At 30.3% G+C, this 24,282-nt stretch overlaps 2 protein-coding genes across 6 annotated transcripts; one reads left to right on the forward strand and one right to left on the reverse strand.

Annotated features, from left to right (window-relative positions):
• Positions 1 to 615: 615 nt before the first annotated feature.
• LOC110618245 (G-type lectin S-receptor-like serine/threonine-protein kinase RKS1) lies at positions 616 to 5,558 on the forward strand. 2 transcript variants are annotated; one of them, XM_021761378.2, is made up of 8 exons: positions 616 to 807; positions 1,419 to 2,802; positions 2,983 to 3,120; positions 3,217 to 3,416; positions 3,665 to 3,728; positions 3,863 to 4,100; positions 4,223 to 4,373; positions 5,173 to 5,558. In XM_021761378.2, exons 2-8 carry the CDS (start codon positions 1,533 to 1,535, stop codon positions 5,479 to 5,481), a joined length of 2,370 nt encoding a protein of 789 aa, XP_021617070.1. In that variant the 5' UTR covers positions 616 to 807; positions 1,419 to 1,532; the 3' UTR covers positions 5,482 to 5,558. The 2 variants fall into 2 exon arrangements, with proteins under 2 accessions (XP_021617070.1, XP_021617068.1); XM_021761376.2 differs by having other exon boundaries at positions 617 to 807; positions 3,518 to 3,728.
• A 10,478-nt stretch (positions 5,559 to 16,036) lies between these two features.
• Positions 16,037 to 20,539, reverse strand: LOC110617184 (G-type lectin S-receptor-like serine/threonine-protein kinase At1g11410). Of its 4 annotated transcripts, XM_043957488.1 has the most exons (8): positions 19,025 to 20,539; positions 18,573 to 18,859; positions 18,335 to 18,472; positions 18,047 to 18,246; positions 17,745 to 17,955; positions 17,354 to 17,591; positions 17,085 to 17,235; positions 16,037 to 16,429 (listed from the first exon to the last, which is right to left on the reverse strand). In XM_043957488.1, exons 1-8 carry the CDS (start codon positions 19,837 to 19,839, stop codon positions 16,205 to 16,207), a joined length of 2,265 nt encoding a protein of 754 aa, XP_043813423.1. In that variant the 5' UTR covers positions 19,840 to 20,539; the 3' UTR covers positions 16,037 to 16,204. The 4 variants fall into 4 exon arrangements, with proteins under 4 accessions (XP_043813423.1, XP_021615503.1, XP_043813424.1 ...); XM_021759811.2 differs by having other exon boundaries at positions 18,573 to 20,539; XM_021759812.2 differs by having other exon boundaries at positions 16,292 to 16,429; positions 17,085 to 17,140; positions 18,573 to 20,539.
• Between the last annotated feature and the right edge of the window lie 3,743 nt (positions 20,540 to 24,282).

Below are 24,282 nucleotides of genomic sequence, written 5' to 3' on the forward strand. Positions count from 1 at the left end.
AATTTTGATCGAATTGATTTAATTTGATTTGATTTAATCAAGTTTTTTAATGAGTTTTTATTTTTTATTTTTTATACTTTATTTTTAAAATTTAATTAAAATATTTTAATTTTAATTATAATTTAATTTCTATATTATTAAAAATAATATATTATTATTTTATTTTACTATTTATATTATTTTACTATTTTTTTAAAATTAAAATTAATGAAAATGTTTAAAATAAAAATTGAATTTAATTAAAAAAATAAAAAATTAATTAAAATTTTAAATTAATTCGATTGATTTTTTTAATTTGAATTAAATATTACCTATTCTGTTTATAAATGTTTTAAGAGGTGTTTTAAAAATAAAATAAAATAAAATAAAAAGTTAATTTATATAGTTATAATAGTTTTTTTTACAAATAAAATAAAATTATATAAGATTATAATAATTAATTTATATAATTTTGAGAAATTTATTAAAAATAAAATAAAATAATATTATAATAATAAATTTATATATTATTACAGTTTAAAAAAATAAAATAGACGATAATTTTGAGGAAATCAAATACATATTAATTAATTATTATGGCAGCTGAATTCATCAACATCAGCAATTTCTTGTTGACTTTTTGGCTCACTTTGATAATAATTAACAAGGATTTGCACCGTCTGATATGTTTCTATCTCATATTTGTATTAAGAGGCTAAGTTGATGTATTGGGCCTTACGGAATGCACACCACATGTTCGATGAAATGTAGCAAAGATCGGAGATTCTGTTCAACAAGCCAACAACACAAAATTATCGTCAAATTAAGGTTTGTTCTTATTTTTTTTTCAACTCTTCCTCTCTTGTTTTTCATGCAAATTCATAAATCCCGAATACGCAAACTTACCTTATAGTAAAACAGATGCTTTTGATTCGACGGACAGTAAGATTTTTTTGGTTTTTGTTTCTTTTGATGCATTAGTTTGATATCCTTCACCTATCTAGTCCAATGAGATTAATAAAATTAAATTCTCAAATTATCCGAGATAAATATTTATGTTCCTTAAACTATATAAATTTAAAATTATTTTCTTATAAATCATTATTATTATTATTATTTATTCAGCCTCTGCTTTGTGATATTGTTAAATACTTATTTTTTCACTGGAATGACTGAAATACCTTTCTCTTTTATTTCATTAAATTTTGCATGTATCATGGATATATTTATATAATTAATTTAATCCAAATTATATATACCATGAAACCATTGTTTAAAGGGTGAATTATATTCAAGTTTATCGGTATTGTAATTATTTATTATTATTATTATTATTATTATTATTATTATTATTATTATTATTATTATTATTATTATTATTATTATTTTGTCAAAGGTAATTACTTATAGCTAATCCTCTATTTTGTGTGACTCATCAGAAAATGTTCTCAGTTCACAAATGTCAACAACAACTCCCAACCTCAGAACTCTTAGCCATTCAAAAATAAAAACCTCAACCCATCAATTTCAATCTTGAAGACTGTAGAAACAATATGGATTCCCAAAAGTTGTTTCTTCAATATTTTCTTCTTCTAATCCTCTTGGCATTTTCTTCTTCCAAAGACACCTTAACCATTAACCAAACCATTCAAGATGGCAACTTTATGATTTCTAGAGAGAATAATTTTGCATTAGGATTCTTTAGCCCCAGGAGTTCCAAGTTTCGATATCTTGGTATTTGGTATCACAAAGTCCGAGAGCAAAATGTAGTGTGGGTAGCAAACAGGAATAATCCAATCAATGATTCCTCAGGTGTTCTATCAATTGACCAATATGGAAATCTCATTCTTTATAGCAATCATAATCAGCAAGTTCCTGTGTGGTCTGCAAATGTCTCAGTGGAGGATACAGGTACTTGTGTAGCTCAGCTCTTGGATACAGGAAATTTGATTTTGGTCCAAGATTCAAGTAAAGGAGTTGTGTGGCAGAGCTTTGATCATCCTACAGATACTGTGCTACCAGGAATGAAACTTGGGCTTGATCGAAGGACGGGTATGAACAGGTTTCTGATATCTTGGAGATCAGCAAATGACCCTGGAGTTGGAAACTTCTCACTACAGATCAATCCAAAAGGATCACCGCAAGTATTTCTTTACTGGGATATAAAATGTATCTGGCGAGGCATTGCTTGGCCCTTGAAAAGTTATGCAGATGAAACCAACGTTAGTTTTGTCAACAATCAAGATGAGATATACATGTCCTACGTTCTTTCTGATGCTTCTGTTTTCCAAAGGGTAATTTTGGATTATTCCGGACTTGTTAAGAAACAAACTTGGCATGAAAAAGATGGCAAATGGAAGGAATTTTGGTCTGTAACTATGTCTTTTTGTGATCCATATGCGCATTGTGGTAGCTATGGAATATGTGATCCTAACTATGTTAGTCGAAGATTTGAATGTGATTGTTTACCGGGGTATGAACCCAAGTCTGCAAGGGACTGGCATATTCTCAAAGATGCATCAAGTGGATGTGTTAGAAAGCGGCTAGAGTCCATCTCAGTATGTGGGCATGGAGAAGGATTTGTGAAAGTGACACATGTTAAAGTACCTGATACTTCAACGGCCATTTGGGTGAGCATGAATATGAGTCCGAGGGACTGTGAAAAGGATTGCAGGAGGAATTGTTCATGCTCTGCATATGCAAGCATAGATATTGCTGGAAAGGGGACCGGCTGTTTGACATGGTATGGAAAATTGATGGACACTGTACATAATATAGAAGAGGGATATGATATTTATGTTCGTGTTGATGCAGTTGAAATAGGTAATGTATTTGACTTCCATAAATTTTGAACAAAACCTGAGTGCATAATCAGGTGACAAATTGGCTAATCAGCCTTGCAAGAATTGCATGTGCTTATGTTCTATCATTATGCCTTGCCTTTTAAAATCCTTTCTTTCCTGTTTTGATGCAACAATGTTAAATTCTTTTCCCTATACACAGATGAAATCGCCCAAAATTCGAATGGCTTTTTCAAAAGAAAGGATATGCTGGCAGTTTTAGTAGTATCTGTTGTTTCAGCTTGGCTTATTATCATCTTATTTGTTTGTATGTGGCTCAAGAAGAAGAAAAAGAAAAGGGGTAAGAAACAATGTTTCGTAGATGTTTTGTGTCTTTCTATATATATTCATGCTGCTCATTTGAGTAAGCATTTTAGTTTCATCTTTTTGATGGCAGTGAGGAATAAATGGAGCAAAAGATGGCTTGATACAATTGGCAATACATACTACAAACAAACTTGGGAGGAAAATGAAGTTGAAGGTGACATGAGTCATCCCAAGATTGCATTTTTCAGTCTCAGCACAATACTTTCTGCGACTAGCAATTTCTCTCCAGCTAACAAACTAGGGGAAGGTGGCTTTGGCATGGTTTATAAGGTAATACATACAATTTCTGTGCAAATTTCCTAAAATTGCATGAAAATGTGCCTATCTTGATCTCTATTTGTATTTATTAGATTCTAAATATCCAAACATAGGGTACATTGTCTAATGGAAAAGAAGTTGCTGTGAAAAGACTATCAAAAAGTTCAGCACAAGGAATAGAAGAATTTAAAAATGAAGTTTTGTTGATTGCAAAACTTCAACATCAGAATCTGGTGAAACTCATAGGATGTTGCATTCAGGGACAGGAGCCAATGCTAGTTTATGAATACATGCCAAACAAAAGCTTGGACTCCTTTATTTTCAGTAAGTCTTGTTTATATCCTACTCCACTTAGCATTGTATTCCACAAGTTGGTTTATTGCATCTATTTCAATAATATGATTGATGGCCATAGGCTGCATAAATTGGTACTGATTCAAATGAAAATCTGTTATTAGATGAAACAAGAAGGTCAACCTTGAATTGGAGAAAACGCTTTGATATTATTGTTGGGATTGCTCGTGGAATCTTATATATTCACCAAGATTCTAGATTGAGAATTATCCATAGAGATTTAAAAACGAGTAACATTCTTTTGGATGAAGAAATGAATCCAAAAATTTCAGATTTTGGATTAGCTAGAATCTTGAAACGCGACCAATCGCAAGAGAAGACAAATAAAATAGTTGGAACATTGTAAGTACACCTAAACACCCAGCAGTTACACAGAGAGAACCATTTTTAAGAACGCCATTCTTTCTTACATCAAATAATTTGAATAAGCATAATAACTAATGTTTTTTCTTTTGCATATGCAGCGGGTACATGTCACCAGAATATGTGGTGTTTGGAAAGTTTTCAACAAAATCTGATGTCTTTAGTTTTGGGATAATATTGTTAGAGATCATTACAGGGAAAAAGAGCAACAGCTTTTGTCAAGAGGATTCTTACCCAAGCATGATTGGAAAAGTAAGTTAAGATATCTAATGATTATCGAAATTGAGTTTCTTTATGGTCATAAAATTAGAACTTGTTGCCATTTAGTCACTGAAATTCAATTTTGTTGCAATTAGTTTCTTGATTTCAGTAGGAAACTATTGAAGGTGCTAAGATTTGTTGCTGAAAATAATTTCATGCAATGTTTTTAGTTATAAAGGAATAATTTTCTATGCTTTTCACATGAAATATAGGAACTTTATGACCTGAAAAAAAAAAGCAGAAAAGAGAATGTTCTACTGGACATTTGTTTAATAAGTGGAATGGGTGGTGTGGACTAGAGAGAGTTGTGCAGAGAGTGTGTGCAGTGAGGTGCTGGAGTAATCAGAAGAGTTGAGAGACAATGAATCCTTTTTCTGGTATATATCCCTGTGTTGAGCAATGAATTGTCTTCTCTGCCATGTTTGTAATAATTATTTTTTTATTTGTTTGTCCTGTTGGTTGAAAGTCAATACCAGCTTTGTTTGTTGTTTATGCTTTTCTTTTTTTCATTTTTCTTTTCTCTTTTTTTTTTTTTTTAGCTGCAAACTAGAGCTTTAGCCTCCATTTGTTTTAACAGAAACCCACTAGAGATCTGATATGATATTCAATTTGGATTAGTTTTATAAGGTTTCTTCATTTTGATTTTTGGTCCACACCTCATCTTTAGTATATAGTGTTTTCACTTATATTTCATGTTTTAGATTCCATTAGTGTCAATGACAATAAAAAAATTTATGTTCTAAGCTATTAAAAGTTCTTAGTATTCATCTTATGTATGCTGGTGTTATAGATGTGGCATTTATGGAGAGAAGAAAGAGCATTGGAGATGGTTGATTCATCACTACAGGAATCTTGTTCTGTTCATAAAGTGTTGAGATGCATCCAAATTGGACTCTTGTGTGTGCAAGAAGATGCATTGGAAAGACCAGACATGTCAACTGTTGTTGTAATGTTGAATAGTGAAGATAGTCTTCCTACTCCTAAACAACCCCCTTTCATTTTTAAAAGGTCCAGTAATAGTTCTAGCTCATTAGTAATAAAAGAAAAAGGTTTTTATTCCGTTGATGAGGAAACAATTACTGAACTTGTATGTCGTTGAAATATCTCTTATCAATTAGATAAAATTTTAAGAGAAATTTACTATATTGTCAATGAGGTATAATGAAACTTATTAGTTAATCTCTCAATTTTGAAAAATATATTAAAATATTTTTGAAATTTTTAAAATTCTAATAATTACTTTTTCTATTAGTTTTAATTGTTAAATATTTTACTATTTAGTCTTGATGGTATGATAATATTCATTAGTTGATCTCTCAGTATTATAAAAATATTACTATTTAGTCATTCCGTGTTGAGGGTATTAAACTTTTCCACAATACTAAATGGCTAAAAATTAATAGAGTATTTAGTAGATTTTTTAAAATTTCAAAATGCTTTAATGTATTTTTCAAAATTAAATAATTAACTAATGAATTTTTTCATATTATGGAAATGAAACAGTAATTTTTCTAAATTTTAATACAAATACGCTTTTCTAGTATTGGGATTTGTTTTTGTCTATATCTAGTCTATTTCGAATTCAAACTTAAATATACATGAAATTTATATTCATATCTTAAAACTTTCTTCTAAAATTATCTTCATAAAACACTATAAAAAACTGTGGAATTGCGATCAAAATTTTTGGTTGCTATATAGCAGCCAATCAGTGACCATTCTACTACTATTTGAATAAAATGATATTTTTATTTAACAAAAATCTCAGCAATTAAAAGTTGGTCGTTGTTTGATTGTTATTTAGATATCAAATATTAAATCGTCGCTAAGTTTGGTGAGAAAAAGTGGCGCGAGATATTTGCGACCATTTTTGCGACTAAATAATTAAAATGACGTCGATTTTATTAGTAACTAAATAGCAATTAATTCTTTTGGTCGCTAAATTATATAAATAGAAAAAAATTAGAATTTTTAATTAAATTTTAATATTTATTAGCAAAACTACGCCATTTTCATATTTGGAGATACTCTATTCTAAGCCAAGTTCCTTCCCCTTTTTTTTCTTCCTTTGCCTTCCTCCCCTTTTGATCTTTTACCCTGCTTGAGAAAAAATAATCCATCACTGCCGTCATGATCCTCAGCAAAATCGTTTACCATCATGATTCTCAGCAAATTCATCGTCTGCCGTCGTGATTCTTAGCAAATCCATCACTATCGTCGCTTCGTATCGTCGCTTTTAGTTGGTTCGTGTCCAGTCATGGTTCTCAACAAATCCATCGATGTTGGTTTGCTTTCGTTGAAGGTATCACAAATTTTAGAGTTTGCTTCTGCATTCGGGTAATGTATCCATGGTTTTTTTTATTTATTTAGATAATTTTAGAAAAGTTAGGGCAAGTTAATTATTTTTTAGCTGGTGTTGCATATAATATTATAAAGTTGAAGTTGCTTATTGAAATTTGGTCAAATCTATGCTCTGCTAATTCTTATCTCGATAGATATAGTTATTTATTCTACACTGTCATTGTGTGGTGAGAAAATTTGCAAGTTAATTATGTTGGCACTAAATTAAATTTCACAAAGTGGGTGAGGCTTTTCAGAATTAGTTGTGGTTATAGCATAATTATTAAGGAAGACTTGTTCAAATCATGAGCTCCCCTCAAATTTGAAGACAAAATCTTTATTAAAATTACCAGAGGAAATGGAGAAAAACAGGGTAGCATAGGGCTTGTTAATAATTCTGACTGCAATTGTGATCCGTGCAACTACAAGTGAGAAATCAGATTAAACATAGACATGGATCCATCATAGCAATAGTACTTAATCTTGGTGTTCAATAAAGTACTAAAAAATTAGAAAAAGAAAGATGAAAAGAAAAAAGTAGAGGGTTGGTTAATGAATATGTATAATATATCTATAGTACTTGGCTTTCTATAAATAAAACAGCTATGGGAAGCAATCCTTGTGTTGGGATTTCATTTCCTGTAGTTTTATGGCTTGTTCTGCTTTGCTAGTCTCATCTTTAACTTTGTGACTTCAATTATTGTGGTGATACATATCCTTTCACTTATGCTCTAATTTTCATTTTATTTTATTAAAAAGCTCTTATCTTATAATATTTATCACCTGACTTATTATCCATTCTTTTGATAATAAAATTTATGAGATGATGCCATATGTATTATTATTTCTTTGGTGGGTATTAGGTAATAATTATAATATTTAATATGAAGTCTTTATTTAAAAAATCTATATAGTGAAGGAACTACTAGTTGTGATTGCAGTATTATCTAGTTGCAGATTTAATTTAATTATCTGTTGTCTGCACTCTGCAGCATAAATTTTCATTATATTTTGTGCAATTAATTTTAATTAAAATTCATATTCTAGACTTTCCAGTCTCAATGGTTCAATTAATGCATATTTTACTCTGTTTTTTTTTAATTAATAGTTGCTTGTATAGCATAAAGGATAGTCGTTTGTATAGGCATCACTTTTTTTCCTAATTTTTTCTATTCTCTTTTCGTCTGCTTTCATCTAATTGAAAAACAAGTTGGAGAGGATCAAGTAGCAAGAACTTTGAAGAAATATAAAAATTTCAAAGGCAAAAAGCCTACATGATAAGAAAACATGTAAATGTCTAAAATTCACTTGCAAAAAAAGCTTTATACAAAGACTAAAACTCAGTACCTTACTTGCAACTTCCATGGAAGTTCATTGGTCATTTTACTTTTGAGTGGAACACCTCTCTCTCAGCTTTGATAAGTGATAAGAATTCATTTACGGTACAAAAGTAATCCGTCAAAAAACTTAGATTTGTAAAACACCCTTTTAATGCTTATTCATTCATTGCTTAATCTTCTTTGCTACTTTTAATTTTTTGAACTAATCAATCTCATTTTGCTATCAAAATCAAAATCCTAGCTAACCTGCAATATCTAATTAATGCTAAAGCTTAAAAGTCATCAATTGACCATATGAAATAATGTTCATTTCTCCTAATTGCCAAAATTGATGATGTTTTAAAGTAACAACGTAAGCAAAAAAAAAAAAAAATGCGATAGGAGTAGGCTAGGGTGGTAATTCATGACTAATTAATTTAATAAAAATTAATCACATATCTAAATGAGGTCCAACTCATACAACACAAAGGCATACATATTTAGTTTGTTATCTATAATTATGGTTTTCTTTTTGTTTAAATTATTCATGCTTAGCCTTAATTGACTTTCACTCTGCACAATATCTCTCGGATGTTGATCAGTTTTATTTTGTTGGTAATAAATCATAAAGTAGCTATAAATTGTGATATGAATATAACTGAATGATGATATGTCATGTTCTTTTTTCTTTAACATGTGAGATATTATGAAGAGAATGATCTGCACTAGAAGGCTTGAAAAAATATGGATTAATGATATTTTCTGGAGGTGATATTTGCTTATTAAATGTGTACCTTTCTTCATTAGTTATCTAAGACATTAATATATTTTTGTTTAAATTATGAGAAGCATAAAACTTTAACACTTAATAGGATAGCGTAATTATGCATTTAACCTAAAACTTTAACATAATGACTTAATAGGATCTTTTCTACATATATGTTTTACTTTAATTCCTCTTCTCATTTTTCTAAATTTAATATATATATTTTTACTATATATATCTTGTATAGGAAAATAAATGTCAATCGACAGTGGATGTATAATAGGCTCAAGGATGGATTGTTGAATATCATATTTTTAAATGACTTATAGGAGTTCATACAATTTGCTTTAACCTATCATGAACATATGGATGGTATGAATATAAAATGTCCTTGTAGTATGAGAAGGTGTTCACATCGCAAATTCCTAATTATGGACGATATACGGTATCATATAATGAAAAATGTCCCTAATTACTACAAGTGGACATCACACGGTGAATCTTGGAATTATCAAGGAATCACTAGTGTGCAATTATTTGAAACTATCATGGAAAACGATTTCCAAACTAAGGCTAATGGCCAATATCATGAAATGATACTTGAAAGGTTTGGTTTACCGTCTCAAATTAAATACATGGAGGAGGCACCAAATGCCGAGGCACAAAAGTTATATGAAATGTTACAAGCAGCAAATGAAGAGTTATGACCAGGATGCAATAAGCATATAAAATTGTATGCTGTGGTACGCTTGATAAACATGAAATCAAAACATCATTTCTCTATAAAATGTTTTGACCAGATTGTCGAGTTTGTGAAAAAAGTTCTACCTGAAGATATTATACGTTCAGATAATTTTTACAGAATAAAAAAGTTAACTGAGAGTTTGGGTCTTCTAGTGGAAAAGATTGATTGTTGTAGAAATAATTGCATGATATATTGGATTGCTGACAATGAGTTACAGGGATGCAAGTTTTGCCAGCTTCCTAGATAGAAACACACGGTCAATAGCTTGATAAAGCAAGTTATTGAGAAACCATATAAGAAGATGTATTACTTTCCTCTCACTCCAAGGTTACAACGGCTTTATGCATCAGATGCAACAACTCCCCATATGAGATGTTATGTTGAACATGAATATGAGGAGGGGGTTATGCATCATCCATCTGATTCTCTTGCATGGAAATACTTCAATGTATGTTATCTATTATTTGGCTCAAAGATAAGGAATGTGATGCTTTGATTATCTACTGACGGATTTCAACCATTTGGACAATATGGCTAACAGTACTCATCTTGGCCCATCATTCTGACACTGTATAATCTTTCGCCATAGCTGTGTATGAAGTCAGAATATATGTTTCTCACAATTATAGTTCCGGAACCGAATAATCTTAAATTTAAAATTGATATATTCTTACAATCCTTAATCGAAGAACTAAAATAATTATGGAATGTGCGTATTGAGACATATGATGTAGATAAGGAGCAAAATTTTCTCATGCAGGTAGCTTTGCTATGGACTATTAGTGACTTTCATGCTTTTGCCATGAATTTTGGTTGAAACACTGCAGGAAGGCTGGCATGCCTATATTGTATGGATAACACCGATACATTTACTTTGTCAAGAAGTGACAAATAATGTTAGTTTGATAATCATTGCAAATTTTTGAACCACAACCATCTATGGTGAAAGAATAAATCATGGTTTAGAAAAAATAAAGTTGTAACTGAACATGCATCTCCGATGAAGACTAGAGAGAAAATTTTGTATGAGATAGAGAGTTTTGGATTAATGAGAGTGACAGACCTGAGTTCAAATGTTGTTAATATTATTATCAGTAAGACATGTGGATGGAGGAAATGCAGCATATTCTGAGATTTATCTTATTAGAGTTCCTTACTTATTGGACATAATCTTGATGTAATGCATATTAAAAAGAATTTTTTTAATAACTTGTTCAACACCATTATGAATATTGAGGGTAAAATAAAAGATAATGCAAAAGCAAGAGAAGATACGAGGGCAATATGTCATCAGCTTGAGTTGGAGATTAATACAAAAACTGGCTTGTATCCAAAAGTAATATATTCATTGGACAAATCGACAAAACAAGTTATTTGTGAATGGATGAAGGAACTAAGATTTTCTGATAGTTACGTGTCTAATATGGCTCGATGTGTCAACATGAATAAGTACAAATTATTTGAGATAGAAAGTCATGATTGTTATGTTTTCATACAAAGATTATTGCCTATTGCTTTTCGTGAATTGTTACCAATAAGAGTGTGGGAAGCGATTACCGAACTAAGGATTTTCTTTAAGCAACTAATGAGTATGATCTTATGGGAGGAAGATATACAAAGGCTTGAAGAGGACATTCCAGTCATACTATGCAAATTGGAGCAAATATTTCCTCATGGTTTCTTTGACTCGATGGAGCATCTTTCGATTCATTTTGCACATGAAGCTCGCATTAGGGCCCTGTGCAATATCATTGGATGTATCCTTATGAGCGGTAATAACTAATCCTTGATGCTTTCTCAAAGTATCAATTATTTAATATGCTTAATTTGTCTGCTAATTTATTCTGTAATACAGGTGCAATAGAATTTTAAAGAAGAATATTAAAATTAAAGCCAAAGTTGAATGATCAATTACTAATGCATACTTGGTAGAAGAAACATCTTCTTTTTATACTTACTATTTTGAGTCACATGTTTCTACAAGACATCGACGGGTTCCACGTAATGATGATGATGGTGTAGTGCAAGATCAAGAGATTGAAGGAAATTTATCAATATTCAATTTATCAATTGAAGAAGCATGCTAGACGCATACAAAATGCTAATACAAACAAAGTTCCTTCAACAGCATCTGAGTTGTTTCTCCATACCCATACAAGAAGAGTAATCACAATAAATTTGTTGATAAACGAGCTGAAATTATTTATGTAAGTTTCTATATAAACAAGTTGTCTTTCTAAGTAATAGAACTTTTTTATTTGACGTTGTTTTGTGATTCTCAGTTATGTGATCAATTTTTGTTGTATGCACTTGATTATTACTTGAAGTTGTTTTGCACTTTAGGGAATATAGGCTACTATTATAGAATCTACATTATACCTTGGGATTTTGCTATTTTGATATCTTGCAGATATTGTAAATGTAGTGTCTTGCAAGTATTATAATTATCGTATATTGTAGGTATTAACATTTTTTTCTTACTTTAATATTCAAATTGAACTGTTATTGTGTGATTTTCTAGGAAAATTATCTGAAGCTAAAAGAATAATATTCAAGGCAATATGTGGGATCAAATCATGTGGAAGGAGATGGAAGAACTATTAATGAGAATCATTTATTCATTATTGCAGTGAGAGGATGGCAAGGAAGCCGAGTTTATGGATTAGGTAGTGCTGTCTGCTCTATCTTCTCCCAAACAGGAATAGGGGGAACATTAATAAATGTTCCATCATCCCAATCACTAGAATGGAAGAAGAAAATTGAAGAGAAATCTAAACGAAAGTATAATAGTTTGCAGAAACTTGTGGAGGACCAAAATCGGATGATAGCTCAAATGCGTAATGAATTACAAGCAGCGAAGATGTGATAGCAAGCTTCTTCATTTATGCCATCATCATCTGATATCCATCCAGCTCATGGATCCCCTAGTGATTCACATATGGATTAGAATGAGATCCACTTCTCATTGACTTAATGTATTTTATGATGTGAATTTGTTATTTAATTGTTTTACTTTTTACCACTTCTTAAATGTATGAACTTCTTGACACTATTTAGATTTATTATGTGTTTTGAGATATTTTAAGTTTTTTTAATATCGAACTATATTAATGTTTTAATCTTTTAGATTGCAGAATTATGAAATGAAATTTATGTGTACATATTATTTTTAATATTTTATATTTTGTAATATATGTGCACATATTAATATTATAGCAGGTTTATGAATTTATTTAGAAAATGATATGAATCATATTTAAATGCAGTTATTAGCGACCAAACAGCCACAAAAGCAAACAAAATTACAAATGTTTTTTTGATTTTACTACTAATTTGCAATGAAATATTGAGTGACTAAATAATAATAGTTATCTTTCGTGCAGCAACCAAACATCGATGAATTAGCGATTAAAATAGCGATTATTTTGCTACTATTTTGCGATTAAATTTCAGTGACTAATTTATTATCACTTTAGCGACTATTATTTTTTTATATTGAATTTGTTATGACACCGAATTAGCGACCAAAATTTGATCGCTGATTGTTGCTATTTTAACGACAAATTTACAAGTTGTTGCTAATGTTAACGATTGGCCAAGTACTGACCATTTAGATTTGATCGCTAAATGGTTTGTATTTTGTAATAGCGATCAAATTCTTTCTTTTAACAACTAAAACTTTAGTCCCTAAATCACTGGTTTTTTATAGTGAAAATTTAATCCGGAAATTAGATTTAGTTCCTACTCTCTCATCCTTCTTAAAAAATAATATATGACATTTTTTTTAAAAATTCTTATCATAAAAAAATTTACTTATTAACTTTTCTTTAAATATTTTAAAATTTTAAATACTAAAAATCTTATCTTATACAAAAAAATAAAAATAAAAATCCTTTTACTGCAAATATTATGTAAAACTATATAAATTACTTTATAAAAATTATTTATTAATATTTGAAAATAAAATTATTTTTAATTGGTTTGCTTTTTAGTTATTATTTTGTAAGAAATTTAGTTTCGATTCATTTCAATTATTAAAATTAAAAAAATCAAATAAGCGTTCTTTTCAAACCCTACCTATATAAGCATTCTTTCCAAAACAGTCAATTCGGAATTTCAGTAAACTGGTTCGCTTTTGATTATTATTTTTAAAAAAATTCAATTTTTTATTCAATTTGATTATTAAATTAAAAAATTGAATAATCAAACTAAAACCAGTTTTAAAGCTTATCTTCATCATCATTGCATGAAAAAAAAAATTATATATATATTTTTTTAAAATAAAATTTTAAAAAATAGAATATGAGATATTTTAAATTTATTTAGATGTATTTATTATCATATTAATATATATATATATATTTTTTTTCATTAAAAATAAAGAAAAGTAGAGCATTTAGAATAAAATTTAAATAATTAAATTAAAAAAATTTTATTATTTAGCCTTAAATCTTATTAATTAATTTTTTTATTTTAAAAAATTAATTAAAATATTTTTAATATTTTAAAAAATCTATTAATTAATTTTTTATTAATTTTGATCGTTAAATATTATAAAAATATTTTAAATATTTTAAATATAAAAACTTAATTAATAGACTTTTAAAAAATTTGAACCATCAATTAATAAATTTTTTAAAATTATATAAATTAAATAATAAAATATTTAATGAATAAAATTAATATAGAAATAAATTAATAAATTTCTTAAAATATTAAAAATATTTTAATATATTTTTTAAAATTAAAAAATAAATTATTAAACTTTTTTTTATATTTATAAAGACTAACAACGTCACGATTGAACCGAAAGGGCGAGCAAATGCCACGAGTTCTCAGCAAGCAATAGAAGAAGATCCCCGAACCGTCTCCCAGCTCTTTGTCTGTGTGTGATTGGAGGAAAAAGTAAATAAAAGGCCAATTTAGCCCGTTATTGAAAAATATTTCTCCGATCAATTATGACATGAATTTCTAAAACTCTCTCTATTTGAAAAACTTATTCGAAATTTTAGGAATAGCCACAGCAGCTGAGCATGCGAAGGTCTTGTAGATTTAAATGTTAAATTACATTGTCATTCATTTTTTTATAAAAAATTATTAATTAGTCAATGTAATATAATAAAATTTATTAATTAATTCTTTAATTTTAAAAATATATTAAAACATTCTTAAAATTTTAAAAATTATATTAATTAATTTTTTTAATCGTTAAATATTAAAAAGATTCTAGAATATCCTCAATTAAAAGAACTAATTAATTTAATTTTTATAAAATTAAAAATTAATTAATAAATATTTTTATTTTATAATGATTAAATAATAAAATATTTAATGTTTAAAATTAATGGAGAATTGATTAGTATATTTTATAATATTTTAGTGATATTCAAAATTAAAAGGATATTGAGTTTTTTTATATTATAAAAATTAAATAGTAAATTATTTTTTTATAACGAGTCCTTGTATTTTCTTTAATAAAATATTTTTTAAAATTTTTTTGTGACGTTGGAATAGTTGAATATTGATTGAATTATTAATTTTGGTATTGAATTTTAAGATGATATTGACAACACTTAAAATAATTATAAATATCAAATTAAAAAAAGAATTGATTGTATGTTCCATTTTAATTATTAATTGATTTTTTTTCTCATCTTCATGGTTTTAATAAGGAAAAGCTTATAGATGCATGAGGTAAGCAAAAAGGAGTTGAGAGATAAAAAAGCAGAAGTAGCAGGGTCAAATTGTAATTTCTTATAAGCTTTAAGGAGCAAATTGTAAAATGCCAAATTAAACTGCAACGCATTGTACTGTCAGGATTATAGATTCTCTCATGCCCCTTGTATACCTGAATCTTTTTTACAAGCTTATGGTTAGTAAATTATAATATAGTGTATGAAATTTGATAAAAAAATCATACATTAGTCTCTTTTTTAATTAATAAAAAATAATTTAATCATTGAAGTTTTATTCCATGGACACAAAGTTCTGATGAATTTGCTGCTAGTTAAACAATAAATTGAAGAAGCAATCCAAACGTAAAGAATTAATTTTCTTTTTAATATTAAAACAATACGACTTGAATATTACTCTTTTTTGCATAATTTTTATTCATTTGATTTTTTTATACATATTAAAAAAAATAATTTTTTTATTAACTTTTTAATTGTATTTATTTTAAAAATATTAAATTTTATTAAATATTAAATTTTTTTTAAAAATTTCTTAAAAATAAAATAGAATTAAATAAAATTATAATAATCAATTTATATGTTATTACAGTAAAAAAAATAAACAGAGAGTATGATTTACAATGAATTTAATAAAATAATTATTTTGTTAAGAGAATGAAACCACTAGAATTATAGCGTTTCTCACTAAAAAATTATATAAAGTAACAACATTGTAGTTTTATAAAAAAAATAAGGACTATATTGTAAATTACCACATAATATTAATATTCATGCTTTGTTATACCATAATCTCAGTCCAAACGAACTCGCACAAATCCATTTGTATATCATAATAAACATTTCCATGCTAAAAGTTGATGCATAATTGATGAGAATATATTCAGCAATCTACAACTTCAGTAATTGTTTTATCATCAACAGAACAAAAACTTCCTCTCATTGCTAAGAAGCTAGAATTTTCATGACTTCCTAAAATTGAATGCAGGTTGTTTTGGAGAAGGAAGAGTAATTTCACAATTCAACATTAAAATGATAGTCGACATCATTGGTCTGTCTGTTACATTTTCTTGCACACATAGGAGTCCAATTTGAATGCATCTCAATACTTTATCAAAAGGACATGACTCCCTTATAGAGGAATCCACTATCTCCAATGCTCTATTTTCTCTCCATGAATGCCATATCTGTGTAAATCATCACAACAGCACAGGAAATTATGAACTATCAAATGTAAAAGGTATATATAGTAACGAAAATTCTTGTCTAAATGCAGGTTATCATGGACTCAAGATACAAAAGATAGAAACTATGTACTTAATAGGTGAATCCTACCATACATTTTGTATCATGAGTTCATGGTGGACCTAATCTAGCAAGAAAAATCTTTATATAGTTAATGGATTAAATGGATTTTCCTTGCCAAACTAGTCCATCATAGACATAAGACATAAAATATACAGCAAGACTCACCAATTAAATGCATAGGTACCAGAAATTTGTGTATTAAGCCTCTAATAAATCAATTCTAGACAAGAATTTCAAAGTTAGTACCAAACAAATAGTAAACTATTTAATGATTCAGTATGATAAACAATTTTTTGGCTACTTGAATTGAACAATACAAACTTTATTAATTTTTCTTTTTCCTCTATAAAAGTAAACCTTGAATTGAATGCCAGAATAGACATCTTTTGGATTTCTCGTCTGGAAACAAGTAAATTAATAATAATAAAATTAAAATTCAGTAACCCAATTATCGCAAATTGAAGTTTCAGTCACAATGGAATAACTACAAGATTTAGTGACTATTAGAACAATTTACCAACATCTATAACTTACATGTCCAATCATGCTTAGGGAAGAACTCTCTTGGCAATAGCTATTATTTTTCCTCCCTGTAATGATCTCAAATAATATGATCCCAAAACTAAAGATGTCAGACTTTGCTGAAAACTTTCCAAATACCACATATTCTGGTGACATATAACCACTGTAATATGAAAAACACAAAAAGGATAAGTCACAACAATCATTCCAATTTATTTGATGCAAGACAGAGTAATATTCTTAGGCGATATTTCCTTTCTCTGGATGTGTGGATAACTTACAATGTTCCAACGATTCTTTCTGTCTTATCCTGAATTTGGTCACTTTTGAATATTCGAGCTAGGCCAAAATCTGAAATTTTTGGATTCATTTCCGCATCCAATAGAATGTTACTAGTTTTTAAGTCTCTGTGAACAATACTCAGCCTGGAATCTTGGTGAAGGTATAAGATCCCACGAGCAATTCCAACAATAACATCAAAGCGTTTTCTCCAATCTAGGACAACACTTTTAGTTGCATCTAGAAAAAAATAAAGAAAGAAAAGTGATATTCCATCTAGATTAGTATTAGATTCTATAATCTTAGTCCATCAATCATAGTGTTCAAACATATTCAATAAGATAACGGTTGGAATACAATGTTACGAAAGAGAATATTATATTCAAGGCTTACCAAAAAGAAACAAGTCCAAACTTTTGTTTGGCAAGTATTCATAAACTAGCATCACTTCTTCTCCTTGAATGCAACATCCTAGGAGTTTCACCAAATTCTTATGTTGAAGCTTTGCAATCAACATAAGCTCAGTTTTAAATTCTTCTATTCCTTTATCTGAATTTTTGGATAGCCTTTTTACAGCGATCTCTTGTCCATTAGAGAGTTCTCCCTAAAATCATATTCATAAATGTATTTATCATGCTAAATTTTCTAATGAAAGATAGACTAAAACAAGGCAAATTCGTAGAAAATATAAATACCTTATAAACCAAGCCAAAACCACCTTCTCCAAGTTTATTAGCTTGAGAAAAGTTGTTGGTTGCAACAAGCATTGTATGGAGATTAAAAAATGCAATGGCCGAAGGATTCATGCTACCTTCAACGTCATTTCTCAACAAGGTATTCTTGTAGCATGCATCACCAATTGCATCAAGCAATCTTTCATTCCATTGGTTCCTCGCTATCCTCAACAAAATAAAACCAAAATACTTGCTCTAAATTTCTTATGAAATAAAGAGATTCCATCATCATATAATCATGTTTCTTACCCCCTTTTATCTTCTTCTTCTTCTTTAGCCATAAACATGCAAAGAAAATGATGATAAACCAAGCTGAAATAGCAAAAACAATTAAAACAGCCAATGTATCCTCGCCATCTGGAAAACCACTTGATTTTTGCGCAATCTCTGCGGAATGGGAAAAAGTTAGGAGGCAAGGCACAATGATAGAACATAAAGCATAGAAAATTCATTCATAGATGTTTAGTTTCTAGCAAGACAACATTACCTAATTCAAGTGCACCTACACGAACATTAATATCATATCCATCTTTCATATTATTTACAGTGTCCATTAATTCGCCATACCATCTTAAGCAACCAGTCCCTTCCCCAGCAATATCTATGCTCGCATACGCTGAACACGAACAATTCCTCCTGCATTCTTTTTCACAGTCCATAGGACTCATATTCGTGCCCTCCCAAACTGCTGCTGAAGTATCAGGTAGTTTAACATGCGCCACTTTGATAAATCCTTCCCTATGGCCACATATTGAGGAAGAATCTTGTTGTTTCCTGATACACCCACCAGATGCATCTCTTAGAATATTCCAGTCCCTCAGGGAGTTGGGTTCATACCCTGGTAAACAATCACACTCAAATTTTCCAACAAAATTAGGATAACATATTCCATAGGTACCACAATGTCCATATATATCACACACAGAACTAGGTACAGACCAGAATTCCTTCCATTTTCCAATCTTTTCGTGCCATACTAGTTTCTTGATAACTCCTGAATAGTCCAATACTATTCTGAAGATAATAGAAGCATCAGTTAGAGTGTAAGCCATGTAAATCTCATCTTGATTGTTGATAACGCTATAGGTCCACACATCTCCATAAGATGTCATTGGCCACATAGTGGTTCGCCAATAATAGACTGTACCCCTGTAAAGAAAGAATTGTGGTGTTCCTATCGTGTTTACCTTAACTGAGAAGTTTCCAATTCCAGGGTCTTCTGGTGATCTCCAAGATGTTAAAAACCAGAACATACCTGTATTTTGATTCACACCCAATTTCATTCCTGGTAGCACAGTGTCTGTTGGATGATCAAAGCTTTGCCATATAACTTTTTTACTACTTACTTGGATCAAAATCAAGTTTCCTGAATCTAGAAGCTGAGCTACACAAGTTCCTCTCACTTCAACTGAGACGCTTGTATACCATACTGGAACTTTCTGGTTATGATTGCTATAAAGAATGAGATTCCCAAGCTTATCAACTGATAGAATTCCTGAAGAACCATTGATTGGATGATTCCTATTTGCTACCCAAACAACAGTTTGCTGTGGGACATTGTGGTACCAGATACCAAGATATCTATACTTGGAATTTCTGGGGCTAAAAAATCCTAAAGCAAACTTATTTTCATTAGAGATTAATAGGTTCCCATCTTCAATTGGTTGGTTTACAGTTATGGTGTCTAGGGAAGAAGAAAATGTGAAACTGAGGACTAGAAGAAAAGTTTGCAAAAATAACTTTTGCGAATCCATATTTGTTTCTACAGCTATTCATTGAAACGAATCTTATATTGTGATTTGCTAACATTTTTAATTTAGAAGTCCACAATGAGATAAGAGTTGTGACAAGTCGATAGAAGCTTTACAAATTTATAAATAACATAAAGAACAAGTATGATTTTTCTTTTTCCAGTAGGCCAGAGCATTGCCTATCAATTCAATATTTAACAAAAAGGGTATATATATATATATATAAACACATATATGTATATAAAATTTGAAAAGAGTGTCAAACGTTAGACTAAGCAAAGGTTTTGATTTGGTCGGTTGTCAATATCAACCCTATTAGAAAGTGAAGCTGTATTAATAGTCTTCCTGTGTCTAAGTGATAAACAGCAAACTCCCAAAAATTTATTGTTGCGAAATTTCGTCGAACATGTGGAGTAGAATTCCAAGAAACCCAACACATCTGTTAAACGCAATCAAGGGCACTTACCCATCCTCTCCTACACAACTTAACAGCCTAAATATACCGGAATTGACTAACAGAAACAACTTGCTGCAATATTACAAACTATGAGAGAGAGGAGAACCTTCGTTTAGATGAAAATACATCGAAGAAGTTACAGTTTCCAGGTGAATGGCAATTGCTCCTCCTCGTCCCTCTACAAACATGAAAGAGAAGAAAGAATAACAATTTAGTCATTTTAAACACTATTAAAGACTTTAATGAAATTTGAAATAAACGATTTGAAAGAATAAAATTTATAGCTTGATTATAGGGAAAAACTTATTAATTTTAAAAAATATATTAAAATATTTATAATATTTTAAAAAGTTTTTAATTAATTTTTTTATTAATTATAATAATTAAATATTATAAAAAATTTAAAATATATTTAATTAAAAAAACTAATTAATAAATTTTTTAAAATTATAAAAATTAAACCATAGCAGTTTCTCAATATCCATTAATTTAACCATTAAACACTACTGTAAAAAAATAGTTAACAAACAGTAAATAATAAAAATTAGCATTTTAATTTAATCTAAACACTAAACCCTAACGCTAAATACTTATATCCATCAGTCTCCATTACAGTCAAAGAACAAAATTGAAAATATTTTCTTTTGGCCTAATAATTCAATGTTGTCATTTTTATACTTTGTTTTTATTCTCCAATTTGTTATTTTTATGTTCAAAGGAGAAGAAAAGTATAATTTAATTTTTTTTTTCATTGAGGAATTTTCTTGTTCATTGAAAATATGCATCACCAAATCCCCATATAAAAAAGTGCAATAGAAACTATAGGGATTGTTTTTCTGCAATTTGCAAATACATTCTCAATTACATTTATTTTGAAATTAATTGTATTTGCAATCGCTTTGTTTCATAAAAAATATTTTATATATTTTCTAACGTTTGAGATACTTAATCAAAATTTTAAAAAAATAATACATAGACTTATAAAAAAATATTATTTTAAACTTCAATTTAATATTTTAAAAAATAAAGTAATAGAATATTTTGATTTAATATAGTGTGACTTATGGAGACCTTATACAACTTCCGCCTCTTGTGGAGCTCTTTATTTTTGTATAATAGTTGATGATTGCTTGCATGTGCCATATGGATTTATTTACTTAATCGCAAAAGTGACAAGGCATGTGTTGTCAAGAAATTTGTAGTCATGATTAAGTGTCAATTTGAAAAAAAAAATGTAAAAGTATTAGGAGTGATGATAAAAGTGAATTTATATGTTTAAAGCAATATTTTGAAGATCTTGGAATATTGTATTAGACCTCTTATGTAAAAATGCTCCAACAAAATGGTCGAGTGGAGAGTTAGTTTTGGGGTGAGTTAAGTGTGACCCAAATTTAATACAAATGGATACCATAAAGCCAAGGAACTGTGGTGTAGGTGTCAAATATGAATGATGCTGAAGGGTTCCTCTAGCTACCTCAATTAACCAATATGGTCTATCTATATATTTCTAGTTTGTAGCTGAGCTCTTGGAGTCAGGAAGCTTGGTTTTGGATCAAGTTGGCAAAGCTTCAACTTATTCTTAATAAAATGCAATTACAAGACCATGTTTATCTCATCTTTAATTGTTTGACAAAACTTATACGGTATACACCTAAATAACTCTTTAAAGTCCCACGCAATCCCTCGCTAGGAAATTTCTAGTGTTGGTTACTGTGCAAACGCAGGAGAGATAGAAAAATGGAGAGCTTTTATTTCAAATAGCGTAAAAAATGACGTTACACACGTGTTCTAGAAGTATCGCTTCCTCTTATACTAGAGAGTACCACATGCACAACTGTAATACCCGGCTAGACTTCGGTATCGGAATTCCTACCGTCCGGTGGAATCTCGGATGTCGAAAACCTCTAGAATGGTAAAATCATGTTTTCATAAATGTTTTAATGTAATTTACGGTTTTAAACAAAAAGGAAATTGAGTTTTCTATGAAAAAGACCAAGGAGGCATTTACAGGTTCGGCTGCCGAACCTCAAGTTCGGCAGCCGAACGTGGGATGGTTTAGGGGGGCATGTTAGGCTTCCAAAAATCTCAAAGGTTCGGCCGCCGAACCTCATGTTTGGCCGCCGAACTTGCATGAGATGTGGGGGCACGTTCGGCTACCGAAAGGTGGTCTGCCAGCCCCATATACGAGCTCCATGGCCGAAACGGGCGAGTTTTCTCCCCATTTTCGGCCACGGTGAGTTCATGCTCTCTTTTGGTTCGTTTTTGATGTTTTTCCTCCGATCTTTCATGTTTTAACAAGCTTTTTGTTGATTTGAAGAGATTTGAGCATTTAAGCAAGTTTTGAGGCTTGGAAGACTCAGGAGCTCTTTTCCTTGGTTCTCCAAGTTTAGGTCGTCTCTCTCTCGATCTTTAAGAGGTAAGAGCCGATCTTGAACTCATTTTATGTTTTAAGCAAGCTTTAAGTTGATCTATGGGGTAGAAATGCATGTTTAGGTTAGTTGAGTTTTGTTAGATTTTATGTGATTATATGAGCAATGTATATTGGATATACATGTTTGATGTGTTGTAGATGGGGTTTAGGATAGTTTGAAGCCCCTAGGAGCTTGTATGCTTGAGTATGCATGTTGTAGAATAGAAAAATGCATGATTGAATGAGTTGGGAGGCGTTTATGCATGTTGAGCTGAGTTTCTGCCCTTTTGGGAGAAACCAGGTTCGGCAGCCGAAGATTATTTCGGCCGCCGAACCTGCCTGTGGTAGCATGAATCGGCTGTCGAACCATGCCCACGAAAGATGACTTTCGGCTCTGGAAGGGACTTTCGGCCGCCGAAGGTGCCGCCGAACATGCATGAGTTTCGTCTCTGGAGGGAACCTTTGGCCGCCGAAAGTGCCGCCGAAGGTGCATGTCTTTCGGCTCTGGAGGGCCTTTCGGCCGCCAAACTTGCCGTCGAAAGTGCCCTGTTCAGCCCTCCTTTGCGTGTTTTCTATGGATGTTTTAAGGTGTTTTAGGGGGTTTTTGGGGAGTACTTTTAGAGTCATGATCATAGATGTTTGGTCCCTCATTTGAGTCCACCTGTGTAGGTTCGGACCCGAGGAACCGAGGACCCCAGCAGTGAGATAGTTGCTTTCGAGTCTTGTCAGAGCTAGCCAGAGGTGAGTGGAATAACTCTCTATGTTTTCAAAGTAAATAATGAATGTTTTAGCATAATTCACGCATCATGAATGCCATGAGATATATTAGGGTGCTTGCATTAGAATTCACGAATATGTTGCATTGCACACTATGCTGTTGATGTGGATGAATGTTGAGTGATCCATTAGCCCTTATATGGTATGATACGACAGACTATGGAAGTCCGGGTGAGCCTGCACTATGCCCCCGGTATGACTGGATATGTATGTAATGTTATGGAAGTCCAGGTGTGCCTGCACTACGCCCCTGGCATAATTGGACTGTATAGAGGGCTAAATGGTGACAAGTTCATCCTTGAAGTGAAATGTTTGTGCGGTGATGCATTCCATGATATCATATGTTTTAAATGCTATGTTTTATTATTCTGCTCACTGGGCTCTAGTAGCTCACCCCTCTCCCTTAACCCCCAGGTTTGCAGGTACAGGGTAGACAAGGAGGTCAGCAAGAGTAATGAAGTTTTGGTCATGTAATAGCTAGAGTGGACATGATAAATATTGTTATGTTATGTTGAGTACAGTCATGTAAAAGTATGATATAGAATGTCATGTAGTAATGCTTATGAAGGTTTAGAGTTGTGCTTGACCATAGTATTATGTTAATCCCTTTCTAGTACATGATCTTAATGTTTAATGATAATTATTGTAAACCAAACTCAATACATGTTATGTCACCCCATTAGGGCAATGCTGAGACTCCAAAGAGGAGTTAATGTTTATGACTATGTTTATGTATAGTGCATGCACAGGTTGAGTTTGGTGAATGAATGAAAGAATGAATGAATGGAAAGAAAAGTTCAAA

Source organism: Manihot esculenta, chromosome 6, assembly GCF_001659605.2.
Source record: "Manihot esculenta cultivar AM560-2 chromosome 6, M.esculenta_v8, whole genome shotgun sequence".
In the NCBI taxonomy this organism is placed as follows: domain Eukaryota; kingdom Viridiplantae; phylum Streptophyta; class Magnoliopsida; order Malpighiales; family Euphorbiaceae; genus Manihot; species Manihot esculenta.

Bases quoted from the DNA above. Each gene is read 5' to 3' on its own strand.
- LOC110617184 (XM_021759811.2), bottom strand. From the start codon at position 19,839: ATGGATTCGCAAAAGTTATTTTTGCAAACTTTTCTTCTAGTCCTCAGT. The intron at 18,247-18,334 runs GTAAGAAACATG...TGTTGAGGATAG, and splicing joins GAAGAAGAAGATAAAAGGGG to CGAGGAACCAATGGAATGAA. The intron at 17,592-17,744 runs GTAAGCCTTGAA...ATTTTTTTCTAG, and splicing joins TTTGGACTTGTTTCTTTTTG to ATGCAACTAAAAGTGTTGTC.
- LOC110618245 (XM_021761376.2), top strand. From the start codon at position 1,533: ATGGATTCCCAAAAGTTGTTTCTTCAATATTTTCTTCTTCTAATCCTC. The intron at 3,417-3,517 runs GTAATACATACA...ATCCAAACATAG, and splicing joins GCTTTGGCATGGTTTATAAG to GGTACATTGTCTAATGGAAA. The intron at 4,101-4,222 runs GTAAGTACACCT...TTGCATATGCAG, and splicing joins AATAAAATAGTTGGAACATT to CGGGTACATGTCACCAGAAT.